This window comes from Ranitomeya imitator, chromosome 7, assembly GCF_032444005.1.
Source record: "Ranitomeya imitator isolate aRanImi1 chromosome 7, aRanImi1.pri, whole genome shotgun sequence".
NCBI lineage: Eukaryota > Metazoa > Chordata > Amphibia > Anura > Dendrobatidae > Ranitomeya > Ranitomeya imitator.
In genome coordinates, this window is record NC_091288.1 from 111723257 (window position 1) to 111741961 (window position 18705).

Here is an 18705-nt window from a genome sequence, read left to right on the forward strand (position 1 = left end):
ATAACACAGCCTACGTAGTATATAACACAGCCACATAGTATATTGCCCAGCCACGTAGTATATAGCACAGCCCACCTAGTATATAACACAGCCCACGTAGTATATTGCACAGCCACGTAGTATATTGCCCAGTCACGTAGTATATTGCCCAGTCACATAGTATATTGCACAGTCACGTAGTATATTGCACAGCCACGTACTATATGGCACAGACACCTAGTATATTGCCCAGCCACGTAGTATATTGCCCAGCCACGTAGTATATTGCCCAGCCACATAGTATATAGCACAGATACATAGTATATAGCACAGACAGCCTTGAAGTATATTGTCCAGCCATGTAATATTTTGCACAGCCACATAGACAGCCACGTAGAATATTGTCCAGCCACATAATATTTTGCACAGCCACGTAATATATTGCACAGCCACGTAGTATATAGCACAGCCACGTAGTATATAGCACAGCCACGTAGTATATAGCAAAGAGATGTATTATACAGGGTGGAGCGCGGTAATTTGCTTTTTTGCACTGCATGCTGTGGCGGCACTGTCGGTCGAAGAGAGGGGAGAGTGGGTGTGGCTTACAGTGGCTGATGGGAGATTTGTATTCCTCTGCCTTTCAGTTGCCATCATGCAGTGGACACGTGAGGAGAGGTCATTTTGTGTTGAAGCGTATTTTTCAAATGCCCACTCGATCATTGCAGTGCAGCGTGCTTTTCGTTTACAATTCGCTGTTCCTCCACGCGGACGTGTTCCTGGACGGCAATCAATTGTAAATTGGGTGAATGCATTCAGAACAGCAGGGAATGTGTCATGTGTACGAAGGGGACCTGAGAGAAGGATTACAACACCACAAAACATCGAGAGAGTTAGAGCAGCAGTACTGCAATCTCCGAAACGCTCTGCTCAGAAGCAATCATTTGCTCTTGGCATTTCAAGACGATCTCTCCACCGGATTCTTCATGATGAACTGAATTTTCACCCGTATAAAATGTGCGTGGTCCAACATTTGTCAGCATGGGACTATTTGACACGGCGGACCTCTTGTGAAGACATGTTAGCAACGATACCCCGTGACGCAATTGTGTTTTTTTCTGATGAGGCACATTTTCACCTCAGTGGGTGAATACCAGTGGACATGCTTGTTAGAGTTCATGAAAACTTCAGAAAACGTATGCAGCAGTGTGTGGATAGCGAAGGTCGACATTTGCCAGATACACTATTTAAAACCATGTAATTTAAAAATTCCATTACTGTTCAGTATAATTAAAATATAAAATAAATTTTTCTAATGATCATAATTTTTTTATTTCATTCCCAAATCAGCAAATTACCGCGCTCCACCCTGTATAACACTGCCCATGTAGTATATAACCCATGCCAGGTAGTATACAGCACAGCAATGTAGTATATTGCCCAGCCACGTAATATATACCACAGCCATGTAGTATATAGCACAGCCCACATAGTATATAGCACAGAGATGTAGTATATAACACAGCCCACGCAGTATCTAACACAGCCCACGTAGTATATAGCAATGTGGGTACCATATCCCTGTTAAAAAAAAATTTAAATAAAAAAATAGTTATATACTCACCTTCCATCGGCCGCCGGATCCAGGCAAGGCATTTACCGATGCTCCTCGCGACGCTCCGGTCCCAAGAGTGCATTGCATTGTGGTCTCACGAGATGATGACGTAGCGGTCTCGTGAGACCGCTACGTCATCATCTCGCGAGGCGACAATGCATGGACCGGACCATCGCGAGGAGCGGGAAAGGCGCTGGAAGGTGAGTATATAATGATTTTTTATTTTTTTTATTGTTTTTAATATTAGATCTTTTTACTATTGATGCTGCATATGCAGCATCAATAGTAAAAATTTGGTCACACAGGGTTAATAGCAGCGTTAACGGAGTGCGTTACACCTCGGCATAATGCAGTCCGTTAACGCTGCCATTAACCCTGTGTGAGTGCTGACTGGAGGGGAGTATGGAGCTGGCACTGACGGCAGGGGAGTAGGGAGCGGCCATTTCACGGCCGCACTGTGCCCGTCACTTATTGGTCATGGCCATTTGACCGCGACCAATCAGCGACTTGGGATTTCCGTGACAGACAGACGGACAGAAATACAGACAGACAGAAAGAAGGAAGTGACCCTTAGACAATTACAGTATATAATTAATCAGATGTGTAACCACTTACAGTGTATGTAAAATAATGTGTCATGCACCAATAATAACATAAATCATCCCAAAAAAGAATGTGCAAAAAAAGACAGTATATAAAATTATTTTATTAGAAATATTATAACATATAAAAAAACTAATTTAATCAAATATAGCTGATAAACATGAGCACACTGTAATAGTAAAAAACAGACGCCAACCACTATTTACAAAAATAGTCATCAAATAATTTATAAACCTCCACAATGATAAGATATATACCAGCACTATTCCAAACCAAATAATTAAATAATTAAATAGCAACCATATAAAAGTGCATAGTGCATTAAATGTGCAATTAGTACAAAAATATGCGCAAAATTATTCTAATAAAAATTATTTTGAAATATATAATTTTATTAAATCGATGTGTAAAAGAAGCAAAAAATGAATGTGTAACCAATAATTTAACAATAAATGCACAACAAATTGTAAATATCGGTTGGCGTTTTTTTTTTACTATTACAGTGTGCTCATGTTTATCAGCAATATTTGATTAAATTAGTTTTATTATATGTTATAATATTTCTAGTAAAATAATTTTAATTACAGTATATAGTAGATCACCAGCACTGGATCTCAAGATAAAAGGAATTCAAAGCTCATATGCAGTTCAGTGATCGAGGTGTGTAGGCATACTGCTTAGTAAGTTCTTGTACCAGATATGGCAAGGCATTTCCACAGTTCAGTGCCCCAGAGGTCAGTGAAGCCAATATTCGCAAACAAGTAACCAACACAATATTCAATAAACAAATAAAGTTGCACTCTGTAGTGCTAAAGCATGTAAATATGACAACACAATGCACAATATCAGACAAATTAAGAAGCTTTATAGGCATGACAATACAAAAGCCATGAAACATCCTTTTACCTCTTGCCACAGAGCAAAACATTGTAAGACACTCGTATACGTTAGAGCAGACATATTATACAGGAATTTTAAGGCTGAGAGGAAGCAATATGTGTCCTAGCTTCAAATCTTTCAGAATTTCAATATAAAAGCACAAATACGTAAGCAGTGTTACCCAATTACTATTACTCCATGTTTCATACAATTATCCTAGCAATCCAATTGCCAGCACTTCTTTGACATTCCTAGCAAGGTTAAGGTCACACCGGTGTGTATTCTGTCATCTGAGTAAATCAGGCCGATTATGCTAATCAGACTCTCATCAAACTCTGATCAGCATAGTGTGATATGATTGTCTCGGATGAGGAGATGATGGAAAAACAATTCTTCATCTTCTCCATTCTGTCAGTCTCTGAAAATCGGACTGCATAATCCGATCATAATCATTAACAGGCGTGAACGAGTGTGATCTGAAAATTGTATCCTATATTATAAAGTATATAAAAAAGTTTCCAGCTATAAAGGGCCTGTACAAGACATTAAAAGCTGCATAACCAAAATTCAAAGTCCACACTAAGTCCCTGCGTTAGGTCCTGTGGTTATAGTGGTGATCAAAGATGAGGTAAATACCACAATCAAAATAATGAAGACATGGCGAAACGCGTGTAGAGGCGGCAGGTCGGGGTCTTTTCACCCAGATTATGTAGGTATTAGCCCGCACAATTATAGTATCTATTCTCTTTTTGCACAGCAGGCACTTTAACCCCTTTACCCCCAAGGGTGGTTTGCACGTTAATGACCAGGCCAATTTTTACAATTCTGACCACTGTCCCTTTATGAGGTTATAACTCCGAAACGCTTCAACGGATCCTGGTGATTCTGACATTGTTTTCTCGTGACATATTGTACTTCATGATAGTGGTAAAATTTCTTTGATAGTACCTGCGTTTATTTGTGAAAAAAACGGAAATTTGGCGAAAATTTTGAAAATTTCGCAATTTTCAAACTTTGAATTTTTATGCAATTAAATCACAGAGATATGTCAAACAAAATACTTAATAAGTAACATTTCCCACATGTCTCCTTTACATCAGCATAATTTTGGAACCAATTTTTTTTTTTGTTAGGGAGTTATAAGGGTTAAAAGTTGACCAGCAATTTCTCATTTTTACAACACCATTTTTTTTTAGGGACCACGTCTCATTTGAAGTCATTTTGAGGGGTCTATATGATAGAAAATGCCCAAGTGTGACACCATTCTAAAAACTGCACCCCTCAAGGTGCTCAAAACCACATTCAAGAAGTTTATTAACCCTTCAGGTGTTTAATAGGAATTTTTGGAATGTTTAAATAAAAATGAACATTTAACTTTTTTACACAAAAAATTTACTTCAGCTCCAATTTGTTTTATTTTACCAAGGGTAACAGGAGAAATTGGACCCAAAAAGTTGTTGTCCAATTTGTCCTGAGTACGCTGATACCCCATATGTGGCAGTAAACCACTGTTTGGGCGCATGGGAGAGCTCGGAAGGGAAGGAGCGCTATTTGACTTTTCAATGCAAAATTGACAGGAATTGAGATGGGACGCCATGTTGTGTTTGGAGAGCCACTGATGTGCCTAAACATTGAAACCCCCCACAAGTGACACCATTTTGGAAAGTAGACCCCCTAAGGAACTTATCTGGATGTGTGGTGAGCACTTTGACCCACCAAGTGCTTCACAGAAGTTTATAATGCAGAACCGTAAAAATAAAAAATCATATTTTTTCACAAAAATTATATTTTTGCCCCCAATTTTTTATTTTTCCAAGGGTAAGAGAAGAAATTGGACCTCAAAAGTTGTTGTCCAATTTGTCCTGAGTACGCTGATACCCCATATGTGGCAGCAAACCACTGTTTGGGCGCATGGGAGAGCTCGGAAGGGAAGGAGCGCAGTTTGACTTTTCAATGCAAAATTGACAGAAATTGAGATGGGACGCCATGTTGCGTTTGGAGAGCCACTGATGTGCCTAAACATTGAAACCCCCCACAAGTGACACCATTTTGGAAAGTAGACCCCCTAAGGAACTTATCTGGATGTGTGGTGAGCACTTTGACCCACCAAGGGCTTCACAGAAGTTTATAATGCAGAGCCATAAAAATAAAACAAAATTTTTTTCCCACAAAAATTATTTTTTAGCCCCCAGTTTTGTATTTTCCCTAGGGTAACAGGAGAAATTGGACCCCAAAAGTTGTTGTCCAATTTGTCCTGAGTACGCTGATACCCCATATGTGGGGGGGAACCACCGTTTGGGCGCATGGGAGGGTTCGGAAGGGAAGGAGCGCCATTTGGAATGCAGACTTAGATGGAATGGTCTGCAGGCGTCACATTGCGTTTGCAGAGCCCCTAATGTACCTAAACAGTAGAAACCCCCCACAAGTGATACCATTTTGGAAAGTAGACCCCCTAAGGAACTCATCTTGATGTGTTGTGAGAGCTTTGAACCCCCAAGTATTTCACTACAGTTTATAACGCAGAGCCATGCAAATAAAAAATATTTTTTTTTCCACAAAAATTATATTTTAGCCCCCAGTTTTGTATTTTTCCAAGGTTAGCAGGAGAAATTGGACCCTAAATGTTGTTGTCCAATTTGTCCTGAGTACGCTGATACCCGATATGTGGGGGGGAACCACCGTTTGGGCGCATGGGAGGGCTCGGAAGGGAAGGAGCATCATTTGGAATGCAGACTTAGATGGATTGGTCTGCAGGCGTCACATTGCGTTTGCAGAGCCCCTAATGTACCTAAACAGTAGAAACCCCCCACAAGTGACCCCATATTGGAAACTAGACCCCTCAATGAACTTATCTAGATGTGTTGTGAGAACTTTGAACCCCCAAGTGTTTCACTACAGTTTATAACGCAGAGCCGTGAAAATAAAATATCTTTTTGTTTTCCCACAAAAATTATTTTTTAGCCCCCAGTTTTGTATTTTCCCAAGGGTAACAGGAGAAATTGGTCCACAAAAGTTGTTGTCCAATTTGTCCTGAGTACGCTGATACCCCATATGTTGGGGTAAACCCCTGTTTGGGCACACAGGAGAGCTCAGAAGGGAAGGAGCACTGTTTTACTTTTTCAACGCAGAATTGGCTGGAATTGAGATCGGACGCCATGTCGTGTTTGGAGAGCCCCTGATGTGCCGAAACAGTGGAAACCCCCCAATTATAACTGAAACCCTAATCTAAACACACCCCTAACCCTAATTCCAACGGTAACCCTAACCACACCTCTAACCCTGACACACCCCTAACCCTAATCCCAACCCTATTCCCAACTGTAAATGTAATCTAAACCCTAACCCTAACTTTAGCCCCAACCCTAACTGTAGCCCCAACCCTAACCCTAACCCTAGCCCTAACCCTAGCCCTAACCCTAACCCTAACCCTAGCCCTAACCCTAACCCTATCCCTAACCCTAGCCCTAACCCTAACCCTAACCCTAGCCCTAACCCTAGCCCTAACCCTAGCCCTAACCCTAGCCCTAACCCTAACCCTAACCCTAGCCCTAACCCTAGCCCTAACCCTAGCCCTAACCCTAACCCTAGCCCTAACCCTAGCCCTAACCCTAGCCCTAGCCCTAGCCCTAACCCTAGCCCTAACCCTAGTCCTAACCCTAATCCTAATCCTAGCCCTAACCCTAGCCCTAATGGGAAAATGGAAATAAATACATTTTTTTTTTTTTCCCTAACTAAGGGGGTGATGAAGGGGGGTTTGATTTACTTTTATAGCGAGTTTTTTAGCGGATTTTTATGATTGGCAGCCGTCACACACTGAAAGACCCTTTTTATTGCAAAAAATATTTTTTGCAATACCACATTTTGAGAGCTATAATTTTTCCATATTTTGGTCCACAGAGTCATGTGAGGTCTTGTTTTTTGCGGGACGAGTTGACGTTTTTATTGAAAACATTTTTGGGCACGTGACATTTTTTTATCGCTTTTTATTCCGATTTTTGTGAGGAAGAATGACCAAAAGCCAGCTATTCATGAATTTCTATTGGGGGAGGCGTTTATACCGTTCCGCGTTTTGTAAAATTGATAAATCAGTTTTATTCTTCGGGTCAGTACGATTACAGCGATACCTCATTTATATCATTTTTTTATGGTTTGGTGCTTTTATACGATAAAAACTATTTTACAGAAAAAATAATTATTTTTGCATCGCTTTATTCTCAGGACTATAACTTTTTTATTTTTTTGCTGATGATGCTGTATGGCGGCTCTTTTTTTGCGGGACAATATGACGCTTTCAGCGGTACCATGGTTATTTATATCTGTCCTTTTGATCGCGTGTTATTCCACTTTTTGTTCGGCGGTATGATAATAAAGCGTTGTTTTTTGCCTCGTTTTTTTTTTTTTTTTCTTACGGTGTTTACTGAAGGGGTTAACTAGTGGGACAGTTTTATAGGTCGGGTTGTTACGGACGCGGCGATACTAAATATGTGTACTTTTATTGGTTTTTTTTTTTATTTAGATGAAGAAATGTATTTATGGGAATAATATTTTTTTTTTTTTTCATTATTTTGGAATATTTTTTTTTATTTTTTTTACACATTTGGAAAATTTTTTTTTTACTTTTTTACTTTGTCCCAGGGGGGGGACATCACAGATCAGTGATCTGACAGTTTGCACAGCACTCTGTCAGATCACTGATCTGACATGCAGCGCTGCAGCCTTCACAGTGCCTGCTCTAAGCAGGCTCTGTGAAGCCACCTCCCTCCCTGCAGGACCCGGATCCGCGGCCATCTTGGATCCGGGGCTCGAGCAGGGAGGGAGGTGAGGAGACCCTCGCAGCAACGCGATCACATCGCGTTGCTGCGGGGGGCTCAGGGAAGCCCGCAGGGAGCCCCCTCCCTGCGCGGTGCTTCCCTGCACCGCCGGCACATCGCGATCATCTTTGATCGCGGTGTGCCAGGGGTTAATGTGCCGGGGGCGGTCCGTGACCGCTCCTGGCACATAGTGCCGGATGTCAGCTGCGATAAGCAGCTGACACCCGGCCGCGATCGGCCGCGCTCCCCCCGTGAGCGCGGCCGATCGGCTATGACGTACTATCCCGTCCAGGGTCAGATAAGCCCAGGGCACCTCGACGGGATAGTACGTCTAAGGTCACAGAGGGGATAAATTCAATATGCTGTATTGCACTACTAATCTCCGCCTCACACGAGAATGCACTTTGCTGCTATGGAGATTTTAAGCTTACAATAGATTCTTTTGTTTACATTTGCATTTGCACTTTATTTTCATTCTGCTATTAGGAGCCTGTGTGCATATTACATTGTTCTTTCTTATATGATCTTCCTATGTGCACCTGCATTTTGCCTTCATGCTGTTACTAGAATATTGATTTCTTATTATTTAATATTTGATGAAATTGAATTTGTTGTCTTTTGGCTTTATCTTCATGTTATTACCCCACACTTTTTCTTGGTAGTGTTACTTTGTTCAATAGTGTAATAGTGTTACTATTTTTAAAAATAAGTGCTTTAATAAAATAAACGCTCTATGGTTGAATATACTCATTTACCCTCTCATTTGATTTAACACCTTGAGTAGGGTCTTTTGGTGATAATCAAAATAACATACATAACAATGAGAAACAACCAAGTATAAAAATTAAATGGCAAATACGCAAAAGAACTCAGGAAAAAATGACCCAACATGGTGAAAGGATAGGGGTTATGAGAGACATGGCTATATGCATGGCCCTTGAATCAAAAAGACAAACCACAAGTGCATCACTGCATGCGGGCAGCTTCATCAGGGGAAGGAATAAACTAATAAGTCGCTATATATAGGCGATAGTCTCATTAACCAACTGTATTACCAGTGGCTGCAGAGTTGTAGGAGAGAACTCATGTAGACAGGATACCCATTTTCAAATGTTGCACAGGCGTAGTTGTCGCAACACTAAAGGGCAAGCTGCTTTCCCATATATGAACGGCGCGTGCGTGAATAAGCAAATATAGAACCCCATCACTGAACATGATGTACATCTATATGAGCTGGGCTAGTGTCAGAATGAGTAGTACAAGCCGGAGCAATACAGCAAACATCTCATTAAGTGCAGTGAATATTTATAAGCGCAAGGCTGTTGCCAAGCACACAACTACATGCATGGGTGGGTCACCAAATTATGAATATGAGAAGAATTCAGGCAGAGCTGATATCTGTGCACACCCTATGCCCATAGAAGAACAATGAGAATGAAGCTCACTGCCAAGCATATATCCATGCGTGCATTAGTAGGGGAAAATAAACTATGCCAGACATAAGTTTACATGATAGAACACATGTGTACAGAGGGAACGAGTAGTGTTCTGCATAAAACCACTACTCATATATATATATATATATATATACACAGTTATATACTGTATAATATATATATATATATATATCTATATATATATATATACTAGATGGTGGCCCGATTCTAACGCATTGGGTATTCTAGAATATGTATGTAGTTTATTTATGAAGATTTCAGAATAATGCAATGAATACACAGGATTCGGCTGGCCGGGCACGACCAATTAGCGAAGCGTGGCTCAAATCCCGTGCCAATTTGCAGCCGGTCTGCGTCTGTCACTGATTATCCACGGCCGGCCGGGCACGACAAATTAGTGAAGCCAGGGCCGGCTCCAGGTTTTTGAGGGCCCCGGGCGAAAAAGTCTCACAGCCCATGTAGCATATAACACAGCCCACAAAGTATATAGCACAGCCACGTAGTTTATAGCACAGCCACACAGTATATAGCACTGCTACGTAGTATATAACACAGCCATTTAATATATAACACAGCCACATAGTATAAAGCACAGCCCACGTAGTATATTGCACAGCCACGTAGAATATAGCACAGCCACACAGTATATAGCACAGCTACGTAGTATATAACACAGCCATGTAGTATATAGCACAGCCATGTAGTATATAGCACAGCTACGTAGTATATAGCACATCCATGTAGCATATCGCAAAGCCACATAGTATATAGCACAGCCACGTAGTATATAGCACAGCCCACGTAGTATATTGCACAGCCACGTAGTATATAGCACAGCCACATAGTATATTGCACAGCCACATAGTATATTTCACAGCCACATAGTATTTGCACAGCCATGTAGTATATAGTACAGCCCACGTAGTATATTGCACAGTCCACGTAGTATATTGCACAGCTACGTAGTATAAAGCACCGCCACGTGGTATATAGCACAGCCACGTAGTATATAGCACAGCCACATAGTATATAGCACAGCAATGTAGTATATAGCACAGCCACACAGTATGTAGCACAGCTACACAGTATATAACACAGCCATGTAGTATATTGCACAGCAATGTAGTATATAGCACAGCTACATAGTATTTAGCACAGCCATGTAGTATATAGCACAGCCATGTAGTATATAGCACAGCCACCTAGTATATAGCACAGCCACATAGTGTATAGCACAGCCACACAGTACATTGCACAGCTACGTAGTTTATAACACAGCCATGTAGTATATAGCTCAGCCACACAGTATATAGCACAGTTATGAAGTATAAAACACAGCCATGTAGTATATAGCACAGCTACATAGTATATAACACAGCCATGTAGTATATAGCACAGCCACGTAGTATATAGCACAGCCATGTATTATATAGCACAGCTTATGTAGTATATTGCACATCCCATGTATTATATTGCACAGCCACATAATATATTGCGCAGCCATGTAGTATATAGCACGGCCCATGTAGTATATTGCACAGCCCACGTAGTATATTGCACAGCCAAGTAGTATATAGCACAGCCACGTAGTATATTGCAAAGCCACATAGTAAATTGCACAGCTACGTAGCATATAACACAGCCCACGTAGTATATAGCACAGCCCACGTAGTATATAGCACAGCCCACACAGTATATAACACAGCCATGTAGTATATTGCATCGCCCATTTAGTATATAACACAGCCACGTAGTATATAGCACCGCCACGTAGTATATTGCACAGCCCACACAGTGTATAGCCCAGTGATGTAGTATATAACACAGCCCACGCAGTATTGAACACCGCCCACGCAGTATATAACACAGGTCACGTAGTATATAGCACATCCCACGTAGTATATAGCAATGTGGGCACCATATCCCAGTTAAAAAAATTATTATAATAAAAAAAAGATATATACTCACTGTCCGGCTGCCCCCGGATCCAGCCTAGGCCTTTAACTATGCTCCTAATGACACTCCGCTCCCAGTAATGCCTTGCAGCAATAACACGTGATGATGTAGAGGTCTCGAGAGACTGCTACGTCATCTGGAGTCATTGCCGCAATGCATTCTTGGGACCAGAGCGTCGCGAGGAGCGGGAAAGGCTGCCGCGGATGCCGGAAGGTGTGAATATAATGATTTTTTCTTTATTTATTATTTTTAACCTTATATGTTTTTACTGTTGATGCTGCATAGGCAGCATCAACAGTAAAAAGTTGGTCACACTTACAGGGGTAATGGCAGCGTTAACGGACTGCATTAAGCCACGGTGTAACGCAGTCCGTTTAACGGACTGCTATAATGCTATGTGGGCACTGACTGGAGGGGAGTATGGAGGGGCACTGACTGGATGGGAGTAGGGAGGGGCCAATTCGGGGTCAGCCGCGACCAATCAGCGATGCGCGATTTCCGTGACAGAGAAACAGACAAACAGACGAAAGTGGACTTTAGACACATTTGGTTAAAGTCTCTAGATGGTTTATTGCGTCATAAACCAAGAAGCCCCAACTGGTAACAGAAAACAGCCTTTCTCTCTCAAATGAAAGTAAAAAGTTCATATAAAGTCCTTCCCAGTACGGCTTTCGCCTTCTGGGACAACACATATGGCACCTCTGCAGGAGCTTAAGTCTGAAGGCCTCTATCCTCCACACAACACAGACAGAAAAAAAAAGCATTAACTGAAAATTTAACTCCCTCCAACTACATCCTTGAGGTGGATGTATGGTGAGCAGGCATCCCACCCATCTCTTGCCTACTCACATGAAAGCCAGACCCTAGGAATGACTGAAAGCTGGAGGAAAACTTATTGCTTTTACATCACGCAGGATAATAACCTTTGCGATACATATCTCCACTCACATGCGGCACCAGTGACCATGTCACATATTCCTCTCTTGACAAAAGCCGGGGACTTTGACACCTTTGGACACAAAACAGGGAATTCGGGAGAGGGCATCTGCGTTCCAGTGTACCTTCCTGGGCGTGTGTTCCATTTTGAACCTGAAATCCTGAAGGCCTAAGAACCCCCTAGTCACCCATGCATTCTTACCCCTTTACTCCCTTAGCCATCTCAGAGGGGCATGAATGGACACAAGTTTGAACCTCCGGCCTAGTAGATAATACCTTAATGTATCCGCAGCCCATTTTATGGCTAGACACTCCTTCTTGATGATGACATAGTTCTTCTCGCATGACGAGAGCTTCTGGCCCAAATACAGGATGGGATGTTCTTCTCCATTTATTTCTTGAGATAGCACGGCTCCCAAGCCAACTTCTGAGGCATCCATCTGGACCACGACCTCTTTGCTCAAGTCTGGTGACCAGAACTGGATGTTTACACGGAGCCCACTTCAGTTACTGGAACGCCATCTCTGTGTCATCAGTCCATTTAACTATTGTCGATTTTGTTGCCTTTAAGAAGATGTCAATGGTGTGCCGATTATGGTGAAACTTGGAATGAATCGCTGATAATACCACACAATTTCAAGAAATGCCCTCACTTGCTTCTTGGAAAGTGGTTGTGGCCACTTTTGAATCACCTCGATCTTGTTTATTTGCAGCTTTATTTTGCCCCTCCGGACAAAATAACCTAGGTATTTGGCCTCTTCCTTCCCTATGGCACAGTTTTTTGGATTTATGGTGAACCCTGCATTTCTTAAAGCATCCAGAACCGCCTGTACCTTTGGCAGATGACTAGCCCAGTTATGGCTAAATTCCCCAATGTCATCAAGGTACGTTGTGGCATACTCCTTATGCAGAGCCAGGCTCTGATCCATAGCCCTCTGGAAGGTTGCCGGGGCCCCCTGCAGACCGAAGGTTATCCTGGTGTATTGAAAACACTCATTAGGCGTCGAGAAGGCTGTCTTCTCCTTGGCACTCTGGGACAGGGGAATTTGTCATTAGCCTTTCATCAGGTCGAGGGTTGTAATGTACCTTGCGGGCTCAACTCTCTATGAGTTCGTTCACACAAGTATTTGGGTATACATCAAAACTTGAGACTTCATTCAGCCTACGGTAGTCATTACAAAACCGCCACTCACCGTTGGGCTTTGGCACGAGGACAATGGGATTCGACTATCCATTTTCCTCTATCACTCCGAGGTCTAGCATCCTCTTCACCTCATTTGAAATCACCTCCCAACGTGGGATGCGCGAGAGAAATCTTGTATGAAATTGTGGGACGAGGAGATAAGAGGTAAGTATAGAAGGAGATCTTGTGAGGATCCAAGGTTACGTGCATGTAAGTACCGGGAGACGAGGTCACAGATGTATTTGGGAGACACGTTCTGGATGGCTTTGTATGCCATGGTTAGGGTTTTGGACTGGAGTCGTTGGGTAATAGGGAGCCAGTGCAGGGATTGACAGAGGGGAGAGGCTGAGGAATAGTGGGGGGGACAGGTGGATTAGTTGGGCAGCAGAGTTTAGAGTAAATTGGAGGGGTGCAAGAGTGTTAGAGGGGAGGCCACAGAGCAGGAGGTTGCAGTAGTCAAGGCGGGAGATGATGAGGGCATGGACTAGGGTTTTTTGCAGATTCTTGGTTTAGGAATGTACAGATCTGGGAAATATTTTTGAGTTGAAGTCGGCAGGAAGTGGAAAGGGCTTGGATATGTGGTTTGAAGGAGAGATCAGTGTCAATAAGCTTGTGGGACTGGCATTATTGGCATTATTTATTAACATAGGAAATTACATTTGATTAAGTACATTTTAATATGTTGATGTGTAAATACAGATGTCATATGGATGTCACACAGATGTAAAATACAGATACACAGATGACAATACAGATGAAAATCATCTAAGTTATTACACTCTCCTGACCTCAACCTTAGGAGAGATTCATTATGATTAATACAGATTTATCATTTTAAAATACAAATGGCTCTCTTTGTTGTTCTGCACAGTGCCTGTAGCCAGAATAGGGGTTGATTTGCCTATTTCAAGTGCCATTAATATGATTATTTGGACATTGTGGTAATTAATAACTATATTTCATGGTCTATATGTGGACAGGAATGCATGGATTGTTTTCGGGTTTTTCAACCTGAGTTTACAGCCTAATAAGCATATATGAAGCTGTAAGTTTTTGACATAACACCAAAGGTTTGTCCATTAAAGGGAACCTGTCACCCCTAAAGTCGAAGATGAGCTAAGCCCACCAGCATCAGGGGCTTATCTACAGCATCCTGTAATGCTGTAGATAAACCCCGATGTAAACTGAAAGATGAGAAAAAGAGGTTAGATTATACTCAACTGGGCGAGCGGTCCGATCCGATGGGCGTTGCGGTCCGGGGCCTCCCATCTTCATGATGTCCTCTTCTTGACTTCACGCTGCGGCTCTGGCACAGGCGTACTTTGTCTGCCCTGTTGAGGGCAAAGTACTGCAGTGCGCAGGCGCCGGGCCTCTCTGAACTTTCCCGGCACCTGCGCATGGCAGTATTTTGCTCTGCCCTCAACAGAGCAGACAAAGTACGCCTGCGCCGGAGCCACAGTGTGAAAACAACAAGAGGACGTCATTGTAAGAAGATAGGAGGCCCGGACCACGACTCCCATCGGACCAAACCGCAGTGGGACCGCCCCTGGGTGAGTATAATCTAACCTCATTTTCTCATCTTTCAGGATACATAGGGGACTTATCTACAGCATTACAAAGTGCTGTAGATAAGCCCCTGATGCCGGTGGGCTTAGCTCATCTTCAATTTTGGGGGTGACAGGTTCCCTTTAAGGTCCACATATGTGCCATGAAATATAGCCTGAACCTGATCTAATAGAGAACTGGACAGGTTCTATGGAACAAGGGATGTTTTCTTTAACCAACCTTCGCTAAAGGGAAATTAATATGGAACAGAATTCAAAATTATAGAAGAATATATAAAGTTAAGTTTCTCAGTGAGTTTATTAAAAATCTATTTTAGGTGACAATATGCAGACTATATTTTGTGATCACATTGTAATCAACATTTTATTGCCTTTTACATTGTAGATTATTTTGATTCTGGCTCATCCGGAGACTGGGCAACTGAGATTGGAATAAAGTTTTCATATACCTTTGAGTTAAGAGACAATGGTACATATGGATTTGTACTTCCAGAAGATCAGATAAAGCCCACCTGTGAGGAAACAACAACGGCCATAATGTCAATGGTAGAATATGTCCATGAGAACTACCTTGGAAACAGTGCTGTGGTTATCGCATCATTGTGGATGAATGTAATGTTGGCAGTGGCCACAAGCATGTACTCTGCACTAAAGTATTAATTATATCAATAATTATTTTAAGCCTATTCAAAAGTCTAATGTGTAAAAGAAATATAGTCTAATTCGGTAATGTTTGTAAGATGAAATTACAATAAATTTGCAATTAATGTTTGATGTTTTAAGGTAAAATGCTTATTATAACATTGATTCTGTTCTGTTGATTTGGTTTGATATTTATCTTATATTTTTTAAGTTGTAAAGTTATATACAGTATAATAATCCTTTATTTTGTACTTGGTGGATCTCAATGAGTAGTGATTTATTACACTAAGCCATTAACACATCCAGTTGTGGAACTTTATTGCACAATCTACTAAATTAAAATGTACTTTGCATGTGGGAAAATCCATTGAATTAGATGCGTCTTACAGTGGGTGTTTGCCTCCACCAGAAATGTTACTTCAGTCCTAGATAAGCTGCAACTTATTATGAATTTGTTGGTGAATTTCACCTCACCCACAACACCAAAACCCCAAAAGTTGTGTATAGTGTAAGTGATCACATGATCACAGGTTTTAATCCCCTTTGAGAACTAACAAATACATTTGAAAGTGAAAAAAATGTAAAAAATATGAAAAAAATAAAAATATACAAGTTCAAATCACCCTCCTTTTGCCCCATTAAAAATAAAATAATAAAAATTAAACATATTTGGTATTGTTGCATTCATAAAAGTATGATATAACAAAGCAGAAAAAAACAAATTAACCCCTTAACGCCTTTTAATGGCTGCAGTTAAGGGTACTTAAACCATAGCACAACTTTTTAACAGCGCTGAGGTTTCAGTGTATAGCGTCCCACAGCTTTGGAATTTCTCTGGGAGTAGCTGAGACCCCAGAGAACATGATTCAGGTCAGTTTTTACTGACCACGGTGTTGCGATCATAGTTATTAACTAACAGTATAACGGCGACCACAAAAAAAAGTCAAATTCTCCATTTAATTTCTCTCTCGTTTGATGTGATCGCACATCAGAGGAGAGAAATAGGGCCCCCAGGTCCCCCGATCACCCCCCCCCGGTACCTCTGATGTCCAGGCATACCCTAATGAAGTCACCTGAGTTGCCAGCGTCTTCTTCCGGAAGAAAATGGCAGGCACATGCACAATGCGAGAAGAAATGAGGAATCCAGCTCAACGAGGTAGTGAAAAAAAACCTTTTCTTTATTCACTTGAAAAATATATTCAGTGGAGGATAAAAACATCAGCGATTACAAAGGATAAAATGCGATATCAACGCGTTTCTGGTGATCAAGCACCCTTAATCATGACATGCACAGTGCGCCCGCCGAGAACTGCTGGCCTGCACCCGGCAGTAATAAAACATTTTTCCTATTGCTTCATTTTGATCACTGTGATAAGACCCTATCACAGTGATCAAAATATTAAAAATAGTAAATAAAACCCCCTTTATCACCCCCTTAGTTAGGAAAAAATAGTAAAATAAAAAATATACATTTATTTCCATTTTTCCATTAGGGTTAGATTTGGGCCAAAGTGAGTTGGACTAAAGTGAGTTGGGCTAAAGTTAGGGATAGGGTTAGTGCTAGGGTTGGCATTAAGGTTAGGGGAGTGTTAGGGTTAGGGTTGTGGTTATGGTTATGCTTAGGATTGGGATAAGGGTTAGGGGTGTGTTGGGGTAAGGTTTGTGGTTAGGGTTATGGTTAGGGTTGGGATTAGTGTTAGGGATGTGCTGTAGTTAGGTTTGAAGTTAGAATTGGGCGGTTCCACTGTATAGGTACATCAGGGGGTCTCCAAATGAGACATAATTCTAGCCAGTTTTGCGTTTAAAAAAGTGAAACGGTGCTCCCTCCCTTCTGAGCCCTGCCATGCACCAAACAGTTGCTTTTCCCACATATGGGTTATCGCTGTACTCAAGAAAAATTGCACAACAAATTTTGTACTCCATTTTCTCCCGATACCCTTGTAAAAATTAAGTAAATTAGTTCCAAATTACATTTTTGGGTGAAAAAAAGTCAAATGTTCATTTTTTTCCTTCCACATTGCTTTAGTTCTCATAAAGCACCTGAATGGTTAATAAACTAATTGAATTTGATTTTGCACACCTTGAGGGGTGAAGTTTTTAGAATGATGTCACTTTGGGGTATTTTCTGTTATATTGACCCCCCAAAGTCACTTCAAATGCGAGGTGGTCCCTAAAAAAAATGGTTTTGTAAATTTTGTTGGAAAAATGAGAAATCGCTGGTCAATTTTTAACCCTTATAACTTCTTAACAGAAAAGATTTTTGTTTCCAATATTAAACTGATGTAAAGTAGACTTGTGGGAAATGTTATTTATCAAGTATTTTGTGCGATACCTCTCTTTGATTTAAGGGTATAAAAATTCAAAGTTTGAAAATTGCAAAATTTTCTCCATATTTCCATTTTTTCATAAATAAACGCAAATCGTATCAAAGAAATGTTACCACTAACATGAAGTACAATATGTTATGAAAAAACAGTCTTAGAATATATGAGATCTGCTGAAGTGTTCCAGAGTTATAACCACATAAAATGACAGTGGTCAGAATTGTAAAAATTGGCTTGGTCATTAAGCAAAAAGTTGGCTCTCATATTAAAGGGTTGAACCAATCAGTAAACAACAAAACAAGGAAAAAAATAGAAACTCCAGAATTACAGATTTTTTGCCATAAGATGCAATCAAAACTTCATATCTACACCAAAATGGTATCAGTAAAATTGTCAGCTTAAGGTGCAAAAACATAAGCCCTTACACAGCCCCATATACATATTTGATATCTGTGTAATTGTACTGATCTGGAGAATCATATTGCCATGTCATTTTTACTGAATACTGAACATGGTAAATGCATAAACAAATATAAAAGGTGAACTATAGACTGAGGGTCATAAGAAGCCAACGACACCCACAAAATACCTCCGACATATGTAATATGGTTACATCCTGATACAAAATAATATAACCAAATTTACACCAGTATTATTGGTGACATTGTAGCATAAAACAAATAATAACACATAGTACAGGTGCAGACTGACTTATATTCTCATCTGAGAAAATCGGGTCAAATATGCAAATGACA

General features: G+C 40.9%; 1 protein-coding gene across 3 annotated transcripts in view; it reads left to right on the plus strand.

Moving 5' to 3' along the window:
• Window positions 1-15877, plus strand: part of LOC138644861 (carboxypeptidase O-like) — a 164955-nt gene extending 149078 nt beyond the window's left edge. Inside the window, exon 10 of one of the 3 annotated variants that reach the window (XM_069733750.1) lies at window positions 627-1227. In XM_069733750.1, the coding sequence (XP_069589851.1) occupies window positions 627-1129 (503 nt within the window). In that variant the 3' untranslated portion in view covers window positions 1130-1227. Of the gene's footprint in view, window positions 1-626; window positions 1228-15369 lie in introns of those variants that run through there. The other 2 variants (XM_069733751.1, XM_069733749.1) reach the window with 2 other exon arrangements.
• Window positions 15878-18705: the final 2828 nt, after the last annotated feature.